Source organism: Lycium ferocissimum, chromosome 4 (genome assembly GCF_029784015.1).
Source record: "Lycium ferocissimum isolate CSIRO_LF1 chromosome 4, AGI_CSIRO_Lferr_CH_V1, whole genome shotgun sequence".
Classification (NCBI taxonomy): Eukaryota; Viridiplantae; Streptophyta; class Magnoliopsida; order Solanales; family Solanaceae; genus Lycium; species Lycium ferocissimum.
The window spans coordinates 46,126,524-46,145,166 of NC_081345.1; the positions used below are offsets into that span (position 1 = coordinate 46,126,524).

At 33.2% G+C, this 18,643-nt stretch overlaps 3 protein-coding genes across 4 annotated transcripts; 1 reads left to right on the plus strand and 2 right to left on the minus strand.

Moving 5' to 3' along the window:
- Positions 1-97: 97 nt before the first annotated feature.
- On the minus strand, positions 98-2,988 carry LOC132053310 (uncharacterized). Its single transcript, XM_059445277.1, has 2 exons — positions 2,805-2,988; positions 98-1,514 (listed from the first exon to the last, which is right to left on the minus strand). Exons 1-2 carry the CDS (start codon positions 2,812-2,814, stop codon positions 466-468), a joined length of 1,059 nt encoding a protein of 352 aa, XP_059301260.1. The 5' UTR covers positions 2,815-2,988; the 3' UTR covers positions 98-465.
- Positions 2,989-6,527: 3,539 nt separating this feature from the next.
- LOC132053311 (zinc finger BED domain-containing protein RICESLEEPER 2-like) lies at positions 6,528-11,647 on the minus strand. 2 transcript variants are annotated; one of them, XM_059445279.1, is made up of 3 exons: positions 11,549-11,647; positions 7,346-9,295; positions 6,528-7,262 (listed from the first exon to the last, which is right to left on the minus strand). In XM_059445279.1, the coding sequence occupies exons 2-3, from the start codon at positions 9,270-9,272 to the stop codon at positions 7,207-7,209; spliced, it is 1,983 nt and encodes a 660-aa protein (XP_059301262.1). In that variant the 5' UTR covers positions 9,273-9,295; positions 11,549-11,647; the 3' UTR covers positions 6,528-7,206. The 2 variants fall into 2 exon arrangements, with proteins under 2 accessions (XP_059301262.1, XP_059301261.1); XM_059445278.1 differs by lacking the exon at positions 11,549-11,647 and adding an exon at positions 9,704-10,950.
- Positions 11,648-13,641: 1,994 nt separating this feature from the next.
- On the plus strand, positions 13,642-17,400 carry LOC132053313 (HVA22-like protein f). Its single transcript, XM_059445282.1, has 5 exons — positions 13,642-13,819; positions 14,250-14,276; positions 14,383-14,505; positions 16,161-16,407; positions 17,096-17,400. Exons 1-5 carry the CDS (start codon positions 13,767-13,769, stop codon positions 17,120-17,122), a joined length of 477 nt encoding a protein of 158 aa, XP_059301265.1. The 5' UTR covers positions 13,642-13,766; the 3' UTR covers positions 17,123-17,400.
- The last annotated feature ends 1,243 nt before the right edge of the window (positions 17,401-18,643 follow it).

Here is an 18,643-nt window from a genome sequence, read left to right on the forward strand (position 1 = left end):
TTGTAGTATAACATTACACCTTTGGCTCACCACATTATACGCTTTAAAAAGTGCAGTACTATTTATGTAACATCACTATAAATGCAAATCAACCAACAGTACAACTGCACCTACTAAATTAGATGCATCATGGTCCATCAATATTAAATGGACACTCAACAGCCAAACAGTATGAATGTCTACACATTGTTTTACATCACAATGCAAACACAGGATGTGGATTGGACGTGGTCAACATATTATTAGCACCAAATAATATTATTCTTTTTTTAATAACCGTAGTGTCTACACTAGCTTGCAAGCACCTCGACTAATTCCATGTGGTACCTTTTACCTCCTACCAGCACAGGTACCACATAACTCTATCCACCAAGGCCCAAACAACATTATTAGGTCCTTTGTCAGTTGTTGAAAGCAGAGCGGAGTGGCATTCTTCCCATGCATTTGGAGGAAATTTCGTCCTGATTAGCTCAAATGAGTCTCGAACCAGTTGAAGATTTGCTCAGACTGCAAGCTAGTCATTTCATGAAAAGCAAATGCTAGATTCATTTCCTCTTGAATGTGATTGACTAAGGACTTATCTGGGAGAATAATCTCTTTCTCTTGGAGAGTCTCGTTCCAACGAATATCACGCCCGTCATTCGTCATGAAACCGTTCTTATCAACGAAACCTTTTTCCCGGAATAGACTAAACAACTTCGCCGAGGTAGCAACATCAATATGCGGAATCCTATCAGCAAAGAAATTAGGAAACAAAGGAAACTCTAAACATTTGACCTCCGCAACATCAACACCTTTCCCCTTTAGGAGTATCATAAATCGTTCTAGTTTCTGCATCCTGCTTTTATCTTTGGGCATGTGCACAAAAAGTGTAGGCGGGTAACTCTCCGGAATCTCCATTTGATCGTACAATCCTTCGATAATCATAACCGTAATGCTACTAAACTTCAAATCAGTCGCAAGAATCGAAACAAAATATCCACCAGACGAAGCACCCAAAGCAACACGAGGCAAATTTTGAAGCTTTTGTTTTGCGATCCACCACTCAATAATATCTTTAACTATAAGTCTTTCCTCTTTGAACGACCAGCATGGCTTAGCACTTGATACCGCGATAACTGCAAATTTCCTAGCTAAAGCATTAAGTGTAATAAGTCTCTCTTCAGGTAGACCAACACAATTCGGGCACTTAGTTGATTTGTCCCAAAAGTTAGCTGCTTTACCATCACAACCATGTGCAAGAAAAAGAATTGCCTTTGGAGAATCCGGGATTTGCCATATTATATCTGTTCCATTTCTGAACTCAACTGTGGGGTCTAACTTAACCACAGAGCTAAAGCTATCCCAATTTTTTTTGAGTATCCCAGATGATGAACCTGATTTTTCTCCGTTTTCTCGATGCAAAACCAAGTATAGAGCAGAAATGAAGAGTAGAGATACAAGTAAAACGGGCAGTCGTTTATTTTGGACATTATTTGGTAATTTTAGTATCTTGTTTCCTCGATTGAGCATGCCTGGTAAACAATGAAAACAACAGGACCATTATTTTCTCATACATTTGGAGACAACTTAAGAATAGGTTAAAAGTACAGTTCTAGTTCACACCAAAAAAAAGAGGGTGACCCAATGCACGAAGTATCCCGCATTCACCTAGGGTCCGGGGAAGGGTCATTACCCCAAGGGATGTGTGACTTAGACAACCTACCCTAATGTAAGCATTCCACGGCTTAAGCTCGTGACCTATAGGTCATACAGAGAATTTTGTCGTTGCTTCAAGACTTCCCTTTCACAGTTCAAGTTAACAAATGAATGATAAATCCCATGGAAACACAAAAGATGTGGATCATGACTTTGTTCAAATAAGTTTCTCTATCTCATTATCTATGATAAAATCAATTTACTCCAGTTTTACTTTATATTGACAAAAATAATCAAATTGAACATGTAAAGAATCAATCTTTTTAAACATATGCTTCAATAAAGATTTCAAGAAAAAACATCCACTGAAGAAGAGAAAGACCAAATATCACATTACACCAAACTCATGATTAGTGGGGTATTTGTACAAGGATGGGTTCAGTTAAATCCACCATTTTTAGCTTGACATATAAGTTGTGAACTCCATATTTTCAAGGAATGCACAATGTTGAATCCATTAACTTAAAATTCTTGAATCCGCCTCTACCCATACTGCATAAAACCCCTTTATTGAAGATCAGCTCATGTCACTTTTTTAGTCAATTCACAAATATAGAGTTGGAACCAGAATTTGGAGTTTATGAGTTTTTGAACTTGACATGAATCCATAGGTCATATATTTATACATATTTAGGACCCATTTGGCCATAAAAAAATATTCGCTTTTTTCCGGAATTATTTTTCACTTTATTTGAAATTAGTGTTTGACCACAAATATTTCAAATCTAACTTAAAGTTGTATTTCAAATCTGGAAACAACCTATAACCTTTTTTCCAACTCACTTTTCACTTTTGAAGTTGTTTTGAAGTACATTCAAGCATGAACATCATTCTAAATATTCTTTGCAAAACATATAGCCATCTTCAACTCCAACTCCATAAATTCCAAATAAAGTAAAAAATATTTGAAATCTATTGCCAAACGCCCACTTAATAAATTTCTTAATACAAATACAAGGTCTAAATAAAAGTTAATGTAGCTTCACTCCAATAGTGAAGAAAAAAAAAAAAAAAAAAAAAAAAAGGACCTTTCAAAAAAATTAAGACAAGACATTTTTGCATGACTAATTAAGATTCAGTGTATAGATGAAAATCATGAAGCTTACCTGAAAACATTTTAAATCTTTTGGATTTCTCAAAGCACCAAGTTGATAGAGAGATCAAAGTCGTTGACTTGTTTTACTATAAGTCACCTGAAAATATTAAGTTGCTCATGAAAGAATGAAGATGAGGAAGCATGTGCCATGATTAAAATATAGTGACTGAAATTATATACACCCTCTTTACCGATTCACGTGAATGTAAGAATGAAAAAAAAAAGTTGAAACTTATAATATGTAAGAATGAAAAAAAAGTTTGAAACTTATAATATGCTCCACGTTTACTTGTCTATATTTGACTAGGCACATGCAATAAATCAAATAATAATCTAGGGAACAACTTTTCCTCCAAATATGTGTCCAAATCTGATTTAATGTAGTTGCCATAGAACACATAGCTCATTTTAATTGTTGAATCAGCAATTAAATAATTAAATATAGTTAATAAATTTTCTAATATAATAAATACAGGATCTAAAATCGTTGATTTTTACTATAAGAAAGCTGGAAAATATTAGGGTGCTCAAGAAAGAGTGAAGATGAGGAAGCATGTAACATGATGCAAATAGCTGAATCGTCAACACCACATTGGAGTCTGGGGCTTCCAAATTAAAAAGAGGAGCAAAAGTGCTTTACTCAAAGTTGGACGAAACTTTTTTATCACGTGTGAGACATCTTTTTAATAATTGACTCTATTTATAAAGATTTTGAATTTATTCAAAATTATCAAATTATATCTGGTCTTGTTTCCACCTTTTTAGTCATTATCAAATTATATCTGGTCTTGTTTCCACCTTTTTAGTCATTCTTGATATAATTTTTAAATATTGAATTTTTCGTTATTTAAATCGTCTGTCTCCATCACTTGTAGTTATTTATCATTCAATGAACCTACAAATGTTTTATGCTCAATCATTCCGGGTAACGCTTACATCCTCTGTATTAATGCGGCTGCTGCCATCGAGTTAGCAAATGCTTATTCCCCAGATACCGTCATTGCTTCCTCTCCGAAAAAAGAAGTTCATGATCGTCTCACAAAAAATGTGGATTCAAAATTTGTGGACCCCATACTGTAAGAATTGAATTCACTTATTTGTGAGACAAAAAGATGTCTCATACAATTCAAGTATGTTGTGTGAGTCACATAAAAAAAAAAAAAAAAAAATCAAGTTAGACTTTCGAGTTAGACTTTCGCTTGCCAATACATATTACAGTCAAATCTCTATAACCGTGTGACTGTCGTTTGTTCCAACAATTTTTTTGGCTTTTTGCTCTTATAGTTATTGATTGTGATACACCTATAATAATATTTGAGATTAAAGTTTATTAAGCTATTATAGATAAAATTATTCCAAAAATAATTTTTAGTGTTATAAAAGATAAAAGAATATTTAAATTTAAAATCTCAAAAGTACATGCATATTTCACTAATTAGAAAATAATATATAAAATTAATACAATATTAAAAATTCATAACTAAATGTGCAATTATTTACACTCTAAGACACATTTTAAAGCTACTTGAAAATTAAATTCTTTCAAAAATACATAAAAACCTTTTTAAAAAAATAAAATTGCACATATATACATATATTTATATATTAAAAAAAGTTAGAATTTTACGGTAGATAGTAATATTTGGTTTGTAGTCTAGTTCCTTAATTTGTCTTGGCATTCTACTCTGATTGTGTCTTTATTTTGATAAGTCCAAAATTTTGTTTCATATTAAAAATAACTTGTCTTTTGTTGAGTTCTTAAATTATTAATTTTAGTTCAATTATCATCAAGATATCTTGATAAATAACATTTTCATCAAGATAATGCCATTTTATAAAGGTATCTTAACAAGTCGCATCTTTAAGAAAATGCTAAAAATCCAAAAAACCAATTCAATAAAAAATCGACTTAATTGATTTGGTTTGATTTCAATATTTGAAAAATCAACTTTATTGATTTGGTTTACTTTCAATATTTGAAAAACCAACTTTATTGATTTAATTTGTTTTTAGGAGAAAACCGACCTAAATCGAATCATGCATGAACACCCCTTATTTATGACAATCCATCTTCCATAGGAAAAAAGTACTGATTTACTCCCTCTGACTATTTTTACTTGTCATGTATTGACTTCATACACGGAGACATATATAGAATGACAAACTATATCACCCATAATTATTACTAAGTCAACCAATGATTGAAAGCAATAAAACATACTTTAAAAGTTACGGAGCCACTAAAAATTCTTTGAACTTTCCAACCTAATACTCCCTCCGGATAAAAAAAGAGTGTCCATTTAGACTTTTTATCTTGAGTCAAAAAGAGTGTCCACTAATTAAATCAAGAAAGAATTAAAATCTTTTGCCGTAACTTGCCCTCAAGTGCTATGTGATCAAATCGCAATACCTATTTAATTAGATGCAGTTTAGTCAAATTACCTATTTTTTTCTAGGAGTTAGTATTTTCTTAAGGGGTGTGCAAATGGCTAAGCGGACACTCTTTTTGATCCGGAGGGAGTAGTAATTACTAAGAAGGGTAAAATAGGTATGAAATGATAAATTATCTCTTGAAATAGGTATGAAATGATAAATTATCTCTTGATTTTCCTAACTGAACAAGAAAAATTAGTCAAATCCAGGTTCCTAAGCTGAGTTGGTCTAGGATCTCAACTAGTATAATTATAAACACACTATTAGTTAATACCACTTCGTTTACCATCCATCTCAACTATTTGATTATGGAGGAAACTGTTTTCGAATACGACATCCCTCCTCCTCTGCTAGAGTCACAATTTCTCAATTACCACAAGAAAAATTAAGTAATAGTACTAATAACATTTCTCCAGCTCCCCCATTGTTGTCCCTTGAATTTCATCTTACTACCCATGACCTACATTATTATAGACCACCTCATGATCTCCCTGAACAACTCCAATATAACCAAATTCATGCCAAATCACTTCGTCTCAAACTCGACCCTTCTGTATACATGCCATGCGACACGTTGTTACACCTCAACGCGGTGGTATGTGCTAGTACATCGTCCATGTTGCAGTTGCTGAAGAGAACGAAGGTTGATGAAAATGTTGTGAACGATAACTGTGTCATTTGTTTCGAAGAACTTCGAGAGGAGAGAGTTTTGTTGTGTATGCCTTGCTCACATTTGTTTCATGGAGATTGTGTTAAACCCTGGTTAAATGAAAGTCATTCTTGCCCTATTTGTCGTATGATCTTAGAAGGAACACAAATAGTTGGATCAGCATTAGTTGAATCAGTCTTTATTTGATACAAATAGGTGATGTAGTTAAGGAAGTTGAATTGAATAGAACAGGAGTTTGAACAAGATGAGAATTCCAAGCTTTACTTGCATTTATGCTTTTTATACATTTTATGATATTTTAATGACATAATACATAAACAGGCCCTCAAACGGAAAAATTTCACAAATATACAAGTTAGTTACTTACATACAAAAAAATGGCCCAAAATTAAACTTACATTACAAAAAATAACCCAAAATATACAAACATATACAGACCATTCATACCAACATATACAAACATATAAGAAGGCAGAGAGTGAGAACAAAGTTTGGGTCATTTTTTGTAAGAATTAAAAAAATGAGTCAATTTTGGTAGCATTATTGCCCCAATTAACATACCTTTAATTGTGCAGATTCCATAAGTTGGAAGTTATGTTGTAAAAATTGTTCCAGATTCATATAACGCACTTTCTTTTTTTGCCAGAATATAGTACCAAATATTGAAAAAACTGAAATTAGAAAGTTACTACATAAGTTTCTAGTAAGGCTTCATAGTAAGCAAAAGCCCTATAAAATTCCTTGGTTATTTTATCTAACTTTTATCAGTTAAGCAGAATAACTCACTACCTTTTCCCTTTTCAGCTGCTATATGGTCCAACTCAAGAGGCCCAAAATACTAAACAGAAGACAATACCATCTGCCGGTAGGTTGAGGCTGGGAATGAAAACTGCAAAAGTCCACGAATACCTCATGATTTTTCTCTCAGCTGGTTCGGATGAACGAATCGCAGACCATAATGAGCATGAGTTACATAAATTCTGAATGATCATCCCTTGTGGAAAAGTCTTCCAGTTTTTGACATGTTCAATACCATAAAGAACCCAAAAAGAAGGAAAAGAAAACTAGATAGAGATAAGTCAATTGATGAGGGTTAAGATGGCGAAAAGCTTTTAGATTCTTGAACAAAAGTACCCATCTTGAACTAATTTATGGGAGCTCCAGAAAAGCAAAATCTTCAAATGAACTAATTTCTACAAAATCTTAACATAAGGAGAGAGAGGAGACCGTTTAAAAGGTGCTAAATATACACAGATAACGCAAAAAGAATGGCAACCTGGGCTAACAAAAGCATACCAAAGACTTGCTCTTATTTTGCATCATAACACAGGGCCAGAGTGACGGTGCTTGATGAAGCCTTTGTATCTGTTGAAGAAAGATTCAGAATTTATGCTTTACAGCTAATATAGAGTATATCATAATTGTAAACTACATTAATAAATATTAACCTTCAAATTCATCGCGCATCCAGTCCTGGGCACACATCAAAGCTTGCAAGGTATCTGATCTTAGCGAACTGCGATACGGTTCAAGAGCCTTATTCCCAGTGTTGAAAACATACTCTAGTGAAGCTTTTGACATCGGCATTCCTAGAATATTGCGTGCCATCATGGACAGAATAGGATACCTTGGGGTGTGAACCTTCCACCAGTTTAATATGTTAAAATTGTCTTTTCTAGGGAACAATTTTTCCTCCAAATACGTGTCCAAATCTGATTTAATGTTGTTGCTCAGTGAGCTCTCATAGATATATTTGTCAAAGCCTGTCAGCCGATCATTATTAGCACTAGAAGCTTCAGCTCGACCATTAGGAGCTAACGGTGAGTAAATAGCATGGCCATTATACAGAGCCTTCATACAATCTGAGACAATATCAATGCAGTCTGGAGCACTATCACCATATATTTGTGGATAATAATATTGAACCAGTTGCATCTTAAATCGTGGGTCTAAGATAGCCGCAATCGCCAAAGCCAAGCTACATTTTTTCCAGTACTCATCAAATCTGCTTTTCAACTTTAGAGCCAAAGAATTAACAAAATCATCCGAGTGTTGACACCATTCAATCAACTGCAAATGAATATCACAGATCTCATGGAAGTATTCATTTGCAGTAGGATACCTGCTTCCTGCAAAAACATTGGAAACTTCAACAAAGAGCTTTAGGAAGCTAGCAATGGCACTTATCCTATCCCACTCTGTCCCAGTTGGACACATTGCATACCGAGAATCACTTTCTTGCAAAAGGGGAAATGCGTCTTTGTACTCCAAAGTAGTTTCAATCATGATATAAGTTGAGTTCCAATAAAATGAATTATCAAGATTCAAGCACTTCTGGGAAGCAATCCCAGCAATTTGAGCCATCTCATCGAACTTCTCTTGTGTTGCCTGTGAACTTCGAACAAATCGAATACTCTCCCGTACCTTGTGGATTATCTGACTTGCTGTTTCTAAGGTATCTTGGACCATCAACTTAACAACATTAGCTGCACAGCGTGTATCAAATAATTGACCGTCACAATAAAGAAACCTGTGCTGACAAAGCTGCTCTCTGATTCTACTTACAATTTTGTCATATGTTGAGTAGTTATCAAATGTCACGGAAAACAATTTCCGGTCAATATCCCAATTTCTTAAACTAGTCATGATAACTTCTGACAGCATATCTTCTGTTTGGGAAGGATCAGTTGTTAAAAAATTCAGAATCTTCTTTTTAAGATGCCAAGAATCATCTATGTAATGTGCCGTCAAACACAAGTATTCAGCATCACCATTAGAAGTCCATGTATCAGCACTAAGGCTGATTTTCCCAGGCAATTTGTCCAACTCTTCATATACTTTCTGTCTCTCCATCAAATATATTTCCCGACAGTCTGCTTCAACTCCATCAAATGTTGCAATGTCAAACAAGGGTTGAAGATTTCTGACAAATATACGGAAACCAATATGTTCAACCATAGACAAAGGATAGCCATGTAATATGATCATGCGAGCAAGATCAAGCCGGCTTCGCCTATTATCAAAGTTAACAATCCCATGGTTGTGTCCTTGTTCAAACCTAGTCCTCACAATGCTGACTGCTTCACCATTTCTCTGTTCTTGATCATAACTAAAATTTGAGATGGCAAGGGGTCCCTCCTTTTTCTTTCCCCGTGTAAGCAACTGACTTATGTCATGGTTTGATCTTCTACGACATCTGATCAAATGATTTCTCAAATGTGAAGTACCACTGGTACTAGACCCGCTAAGTTTCCTTTTACAGTGCCTACAGATAGCCACAAAAGTATCACCTTTTTTTACTCTATCAAAGTCATTCCACACAACAGATTTTAGCCTACTGGAATTTACTATGACTCCTTCCTCCTCTATCTCCATTGCTTCCAGTACTGCAGCAATACCTGAGATATTTTTTAGGGGGACGTGGAGAAAATGACAAGACAATTATTAGTTCTAAACCAGAATAAATGAAGAAACGACAAAGCTTCAATAACATAGCTTGAAATCATGCAGTTAATGTAAAGCGTGAATCCCGACAGGTTCTGATCGTTAAAAAAAACAAAATCACGTAGTTTTTTAAATTACCAATTGGAATACAATGGTTTCAATCACACAAGCACAACGACGCCATATATATCTTGCCAAAAATTGACAACACTTTATATGAATATTCACCAATAATTGGAAGGTCACAATCCACATAAAAATTGCATCACATTCAATAGACTATAAGGAAGCTCAACCTCTGAAGAAGCTTTCACAAAGAAATAATGAGTAATACTTGGGAGAAAAAGGAAGTGTATACTTACCATCAGGGGCAGGGCTATATTGCATGAAGGGGTTCAATTGAATCCTCTTAGCCCAAAAATCATACTAAGCATACAAGGTAATTTTTTTTTATTTTTAAAATATAAATTGTTGAATCCCCTGACATAAGGGAATCTTCTACTGTAGCATAAAGGCGGCTCCAAAAATGCTTCATGTTGCAGGTTCAAGAGCCAGGTCTGACATTCTTTTTTTCTCCTTGTTAGAATCTGACTGCGCCAACCATATACTTTAATAACATCAACAACTTGTGAAATGGCTTCTAACTAAAATAAGATCCAAAGAACGGAACTTTTAAAACAACTTAAAGGATCCTCTCTGGGCAGGATATCCTAAAATTAGTAAAGTAATGTCATCACAAAGTGGTCAAAAATGAACTGATAACAAATGTCATAGGCAAGAAAAATGGAAGCAAAACTCATGAACAGTTCCAATGAAAACATGACAAACAAGTGTTCAACATAAGATCATTCACTGTCAATAAAAAAGCAAGATACCCTTTTTTTTATGAGCAAACAAAATAGCACGACTTTCTCCATTCCCGTTCCTAAACTGACACACAACTAGAGAACATTTCAAACACACGTTTCAATACAGTACAGACAAAACAAATACACCATAATTTTCACCAACACATTATTCTACAGATAAATAAGCCTTCTCAGACTTCACCCGAAAAGAAGAAGCCTTCTTAGATAATTACTCGAACATTTGTGAGGATCGATCGGCTGGTTTATAAAAAAGAAGATGTTTCATGTGTTCTAAACAACATGCCTTCTGCCTCCTTACATTCTTACCCTTTGAGTTCATATCTTTACATTACAAAAAACACCTTCACATCCGCACACATTACATAAATTTTTACCGCTTTATCAAATGCTTCTCTAAAGGTGTATTAAGCTTTATATAGCCCTTAAATTTTAAATTACCCGCCGAAGGCAGCACAAGACAACTATAACTTCAATCCCAAACTAGTTGGGTTCGGCAATATGAATATCAATATCCACTCTGCTCCATATGAATTCCCAAACCCACCTAAGACAATAAGAAGAAACTTACACTTAAACTACACACTACCGAATTTCCTCATTAATTTACAAAGCACTACATTGTTTGCAAAACAAACAAAGATGGAAACTTCAACCACAAATTAAAGGTTGAAAGGCAAAATCCAACGAGTCGTGTTGTAAAAGTACATATGCTGGTTGAAAGTAGCAGGTACCCCGTGGAATTAGTCTAGGTGCGCGCAAGCTGGCACACCACGGTTATATATATAAAATAAAAAAAAGGTAGTTTGGTTTGGCCTTCATATGAATCCTCAATTGTTTACAAAGCACTAAATTGTTTTGGAAACCCAAAGATTGAAACTTTAACCACAATTAGCGCTTCAAAGGCAAAATTCAAATAGTTACATTGTTTGGAAACCAATTATTGCAACTTTAACCACAAATTACAAGGTAAAAAATGCAAAATTCAAACGAATATTACTGTAAAAAGCTCAACCTAGAACCCAATTTTGCACTCACCAACCCGGGTCTCCATGACCCATAACCCGACCCGCAACCCGGTCCATTATTAGGGTTAATAATAAATAAATAAATGAAAAGTCGGGTCAGAAAAGCAGAATTAATTAAAACCCTTATGGATATCGGATCGGTAAACTAAAACTAACATCATAGACCCGAATAATATAACCCGGAATTAATTCGGTTCGGGTTTAAACATCTTTAAAAACACACACCAGTTATAATTATAACACTACCAAACATGGCCTAAACAAGAGAGAGAAAGAGTGTGTGTGTGTGTGTGTGAGAGAGAAAGAGACTTACGTTGTTGTTGTTGTTGTTTGCAAAGAGAAGTTTTTAGGGTTTGTTTTTGGTTTACGTTATTTGTATGAAGGAAAAAAAAAAAATGTCACATAGTGAAAGGTGTAACTGTGTGTGTAAAAAAGGAAGGAAGAGATGAGAGAGTGGAGGAAGTGAGGGTCTTGGGTAAATGGATCGGACTTAGGCAAGAAAGGCGCCAACCCGAAATAGACACAATTTTAATTGGGCCTTCTATTTTGGGCTTCAATGAATTAGGCTTATCTAAAGACCTTCTATCAGGCCCAATTTGTCTTTGGTTTCCCAACTTCCAAGTAATTGCACGCTGGTCTTTAATTTTTGTCATTCGCTTAAAAAATGGTCGGAAGGAGGTTAGATGGCTAGTAGGGGGCCGCGAGGATTTCTTTTCACCATTAGGAGTTTTATTATCTTTGTTCACTAGCTTATTTTTTATATCTCTCATATAGCTTGCTTGATTCTCTCTTTCTTTCTTTAACGTTATTTATCTTATTATATGTTGCTATTCTTTGTCTATTATTATTATTATTGTCTTGGTACCTTTTCTTGAGTTGAGAGCTTATCAGAAACAACCTTCCTACCTTTCAAGGTAGGGGTAAGGTTTGCCTACATTCTACCCTCCTCGGACCCTATTATGTGGGAATACACTGGGTATGTATGTTATTGTTGCTTAAAAAATGGTCGAAAATACTTCGAGATTTTGAGTTTGAAATCCAGTAGCATAAAAAATAACAATATTTTCGCAAGGCATATGTTTTTATGCCTTAAGACAACTGACAGACTTTTAGTTATGCCTTAAGGCAAAATCTGCCGCATAATGCAGATTTTTTACAAAAGTCTTGCGATTTTTTTTTTACTAAGTGGGGGTTCGAATCTAGAATGTTGGGTATTTTCGGTTAACTTTTTAAGCGAAAGACAAAAATTAAAGACCAACACCAAAGAGGGAAATCCGCGCAAAAAAATGAAACTTATGACTACAGGAGCATAAATTTTTTAAGGGAGCTGACATAATTTGTTGTAGTATGATGCGTAACTTACGCTTATGCTCCTACAGAAAGGACAAAAATTAAAGACCCGCACAAAATGTAGGAACAAAAGTGCAAATGACAGGTTCGGTCCGTTTGGCCCAAATTGTCTCTTTGGTTTTCAACTTTTTTTCTTTTTAACTAATTCCCCAGTTACTCATTTTTGTGTTTTGTCCAATTTACTTGTTATCTTCTTCTTACTTTTATTTATTTATTTATTTATTTTGAAATGATCATTTATTTTTTATTTTCTTTTAATGACGGTAAAATTGGGGCTAGCTTGAACAATTTTATTTATTCTGCTATGTATCTGCTATCTCTCGCCAGCATCAAGGACGAATCTAATATTAATTAAAAAAAAAAAAATCATTAGCCAAGCATAAACTGCTACTCTCCAAAAGTATTACTTTTTCGAGAACTACTTCTACTAAAAACTACTTTCAAATAAGTAAATTTTCAAGCTTGAATAAACACGCTATTAATTAGCTCCATAGTTGCAGGCTCCCTGTGAAGGAAAAATAGTAGTCAAGAGGGCGATGGAGCACTATAACTAAGAGTTCAATTGAACCTCAAACTTTAGATGTGGGGTACAAATTTATATGTAAAAATGTACTAAAATTACAATAAATAGTAGATATGAATGCATAACATTAGAAATATAATAGTTCAATGCTAAAAAATTTAAAAGTTTAAATTCTAAATCCGTCTCAGTAGTCAAGTGTTATCAAAAAGTCAATAGAATCTACAAAACCCTGCACTATAGAACTCTATATATTGGACTTGGGGAGGTGCATGGTTGACGTAGAGTAGAGGCAAAGGTAATGCAATAGGACAGAAGACTCATGAATAAACCACTTTGTATGATCAGCATTGCGTTATGTGTAAATGTTAATTTCCTTTTTCTTTGACCATATTCTCTTTACTTCCTTCATGCAAGGGGACAATAAGACTTTCTCTCCTTTCAAAAGATATTCTTTACTTGCCTGCCTCTTCTATCAAACACCTAACTAATATACTTATATAATCTAGCAAATAGTATTTAAATATCTCATATTCCCTCATCTTCTATATATATATTCACGATTTTCTTTCACAAATTGGAAGGGAAAGACAAAAAAAGAAATCAAATTTGCAAAGAGGCAAGAACAAAGTAAGAGAGGTTAATTAAGTACTTGTTCAATATGGGTGCTGGTGCTGCTGGAACCATTGCTAAAAGTTTGAATGGATTAATCGGGTACTTTAGTTCTTGGCGATTTAATATTTAATATATATACATTTATGTTTTTGATTGTTCAAATTTAAATTTATGTTATACGTATTAAAATTTTCTACTGCCTGTATGTTCTGTATAAACTATCTTAAATATATCTATATATGATGATACGTATTATATCACCATTTTTTGTTGTAGTGTGAAAAATATATGCTCAACATGCATTTCTTTTTTATTTCCTTTTCTAATTAATTTACATCTTCTTTTTTTTTCCTTTTGTTTTTGGGTTAGATATATGTGGTGTATGATCTTAATATAATGACCTCCTCTAGAGATTAAAGTTTTTATTTTGTGGATTCCTTTTTTTTTTTTTTTTTTTTTAATTTTTTTGTGTTTTTGGTAAATTAAGACCTAACTTTTCGATTTTTTCTCTCTCCTTTTTTCTTAACAGCCCTGGAGTGATGCTTCTTTATCCTCTGTAAGTTGCCATCTGATCAATTAGTAATTAGTTTCTTGCAAGTGAAAAGCCTGAATAAAATGCACAACATATGTTTAACTATATATTGTTCTTGAGTATTGAACAGGTATTCTTCTATGAGAGCAATTGAGAGCCCTTCACCATTAGATGATCAACAATGGCTGACCTATTGGGTTCTCTACTCATTCATTACTCTATTTGAGTTATCTTGCTGGAAAGTCCTCCAATGGTAACAAAACTTTATACTCTGAACAAATTATTGTTACTAGTATTATTTCACTAGGTACTTGATTGGCCGCTACCTCCCAATTTGCATATGTACACGGTGACGGAGCTACCTATTGAGAAGGGGGTTCAATTGAATCCTCTTCGTTGACAAATTATACTATAGAAATAGGATTTTTTTTTTTTTTTGGGGTATATATATACACAATATTGAATTCCCTTAACAAAAGAGATGCTTTGATTGTAGCAGAGCCGGCTCAACCTATAGGCCACATAGGCAATTGCCTAGGGCCCCACAATTATGAGGGCCCCACATTATTTTATACTATGTAGTATTTTTTTTTTAATCTAGTAGTTTAGGAAAAAAATTACCACGACTATCTTGTTAGCATAAAAATGGGAATCAACAAAAAATCAAAAAATAAAAAAAACATAAAAAAGGACGAAGAGGTCACCGTTTGGGATTGAGAGAGAATAATAAAAGTTAGTGATAGAAAGATGTAAAATCATTATTCATAAATTTACAATATTTTAGGGACGCATGATTTCATGGGAAAAATATATTACATACATCTTATATTCTCTATTAATAAATTATTGTACTTTATATTTGACTTTTTTTTTTTTTCTCACCACTGTTTAACTTTTCCTCAATACTCATCACTTATCAAACACAAATTCTCTTTGATTTTTTATTCTTCAATCTCCAACCAAACTCTTCAATCTCCATTCTCTATATATGCTCAAAATCAATTGATCATACACTATTTTAAGAGGGAAAAAAGAGCTTTTCGAAGATATACTTTGGATTTCTTTTTCAAGTTTTCAAGGATTGTGGATTTTGGAAGAGCGAAAATTATTTTAAAATCAAGTTATCCATCTCTTGAATCAGGTTCTATCTTTCTGTCTTTTATTAGTTTTATTAGCTATTCGAAAAAAATTTCTCAAAATTAAAATTGTCTTACCTAAGATCAATAATGCCTCAAGAAAAATTGAACAGATTAGCTATATTGTCAATTGAAACAGAATTATTAGAAGATATTGATAATAAAAAAATTATTAGTAATTTTGCGTCTCAAAAAGCTAGAAAAATAAATTTTAGATAAATAAATACATATAATTTTTTTAAAAGTTAAGGCCTCTCATTAGAGTTTGGCCTTAATATTGATATGGTTAACAAAAGAGATGCTTGGATTGTAGTTGTGAAGGTGCTTAAAAAAATTACTTAAGGTCATATGTTTAGATTCCAAGTATGGCATTCTTGTTTTTCTTTTACATTCTTGTCAGAATTTTTGTCTTCGCCACTGCATGTACCGGATTGCTCTATCTATCAAGTCAAGTTGTAATCGTGAATTTACTAGTTCATCAATAGTTTTGGCTCATATCATATATTTGTATTAAACAATTCATTAAATATGCACAAAAATTAAATTCAAAAATCATTTACTGGCACTTGAGGTCATTGTCTTAGAATATATAATTCATAAAGTTTAAATCCTAAATCTGTCTCTAAGAAGTCACCTAACATTTTTTCGTCTGTGCTAGAATTCGAACAATGATCTTTCATGATTTTTACACATTTCATCAATGTTAGGATACCCCTTAGATGCATATTCTCAACAAATTACTTTCTCAATTTTATTTTACTATCATTTTCAGGCTTCCATTCTGGCCATACATGAAGCTAGTATGCTGTATGTGGTTGGTGCTACCAATTTTCAATGGAGCAGCTTATATACATGAGAATATTATAAGGAAACACGTTAAAGTTGGGAGCCCTGTAAGTTCAAATTATCCCCAAAATCAGAGGAAGGCACTCCAAATGATGAGCCTTGATGCAAGGAAAGCTGTTGAAAGATACATAGAGAAGTATGGACCAGATGCCTTTGATAAGGTGGTCAAAGCGGTACGAACTCGAACCAGTTTAATTTGTATGCACTAACAGTATCTAAGCCACTAAAGAAAACGTGAATGGATAAGGTGATCAGAACGGTATGAGTAAAGTTTTCCAAACCAATTTAATTATGCGCCAAGAGTGTCTAACTCACTAAAAAAACCTTAATGAATAGGGTGGTCAGAGCGGTATGAAGTATGAACAATATTTCTCGAACATGTTTAATTTTTATGAGTGTCGCTAAAATAAAGAAAAGAAATGTGAATGGATGATTTGAAAGTAAAAAAAAAAAAATTACCTTGTCAAATTAAAGTAAATAAATCGGGGACTTTGTGCTTTAGTCCCTTAAATATCGCAAATCTTGATTTTGATCCTTTTGATTAAGCATATTTAATCTTTAATTAATTGATATGTGCAAATTTAATTCCTCTTGTTATGAATCTTCACAAATTTAACAAATTAGCAAGTACTAAACCATTTAGTTATTAATGTTTTATGTTAAAAAATATACTATTACTCCATTTTTAAGGGTAATATAATTCAAAATTGTCTCAATAATTGAATTTCCTATATATAGGAACCAAAAACACACATTTTAATTATTTAAAGGTTAAATGTGCCAAACCAAATATTTTTTTGTATTAATCTGTGTTTTGATATAATGTAGCCATTCTTATTGTGAATTTCACATGTTTTTTAGGCGGAAAGAGAAGCAAAGAAACACTGAGGAAACTGCCTATTTCTGAAATTGGGCAAAATCACAGGAGAAAACTTGTAATTTGGAAAAACTTGTAATTTGGAAATGTATTAAGCAGAATTGTATTGTTCCTCTGTATATGGATTAGAAATTTCTTTTACCTAACCAGCATAAATATATTTTTTCTTTATTTGTACTACAGTTACTGCAAGTTTATTTTTAAAAATTGGATGTGATCTATATCAAATGTGTATTTTGAATTTCATAACCCTTCCACATAAATTTAAACACCAATTGTATGTTTCCAACAGTTTTTCCACACTGATTATCTCCTTCCTACTCCCTAACAAGTAACAATTCACTCAGCCCCTGCCTCCTAGCCCACACCCCAAGGCTCCCGCCCCTGCTCACCAATAGTGTTTGCGTAGATTATATATAAATGTTTTTCGGATAATATATTCTGTTTACTTACTAAATATCGAAAAATAAGTAACAAAATCACTCATTTTTCAGGAAAATCTTCTTCGTAGGAAGTACAGTAAGTAACCTATTATCACAAGTTAAGAAAACACTAATAATGTAAAAGATAATTTATCCATTGAGATATTGTCAATATCAAAATATGTAACTTAAGTTGAATGAAATATATTCTCTGCTACTTTCCATCAACTTTCTGTCTCTTCCCGTGGCTTCGAATGTCCTATTGACCCTACCTTGGTTTCAATTTCTCACTTAAGATCATCATGTCCCCACCCATCATATCAGTCTCCCTCAGCACAAACACACCCTATGAAACCCCCGCTCCCCGCGCAACCCCACCCCCACCACCTCAGACGATTCAGAAATTTGAAATTATGAGCTCTGTAAAAAAAAAAAAAAATTCACTCCGTCTCAAATTAGTTGTCATTTTCCGCTTCTCGCAAATTATACTCCCTCCGTCCTATAGTACTTATCACCTTAGCAAAAAAAAAATTGTCCCATAATAAGTGTCACCTTAGAAAATCAAGATAAAAATTAGCTAGTTTTTTTCAATTCTACTCTTAGATAAAAACTAACAAGTTAAAGTAACATCTAAATGATGATTGCAGAAGCCACATAAAAACTTGGTATTGTTGGATTCCCAATGTCAAAAGGTTTACTACTTGTGCATGCTCTAATCAAGAGGAAAAAGTAATTTATTTTTATTATATAGGGGTAATTTGGTAAACTTCATATTGTATTATTGATTTCTTAATATGCATGTTTTTGGCTAAGGTGACACTTATAATGGGAGGGAGTACTATTTAACTTTGATCAACATTTTTTTAATGTATTTTGTCATCATATTAGCATGAGAAAGATTGAAACTTGTAATATTTTTTTTTGTATAGTTTATCAATATATAAATTTTAACTTAAAATATTATGTTGATCTAATCCAATTTAGTTTTAAATATTAGTCAAATGGACTCTCGAGAAGCGGAATATGACAACAACTTTGGGACGGAGGGATAGTTTATTGAGTTATGAATAAATTAATTACATCTTTCAATTAGTTTTAAAAAATGTAAAT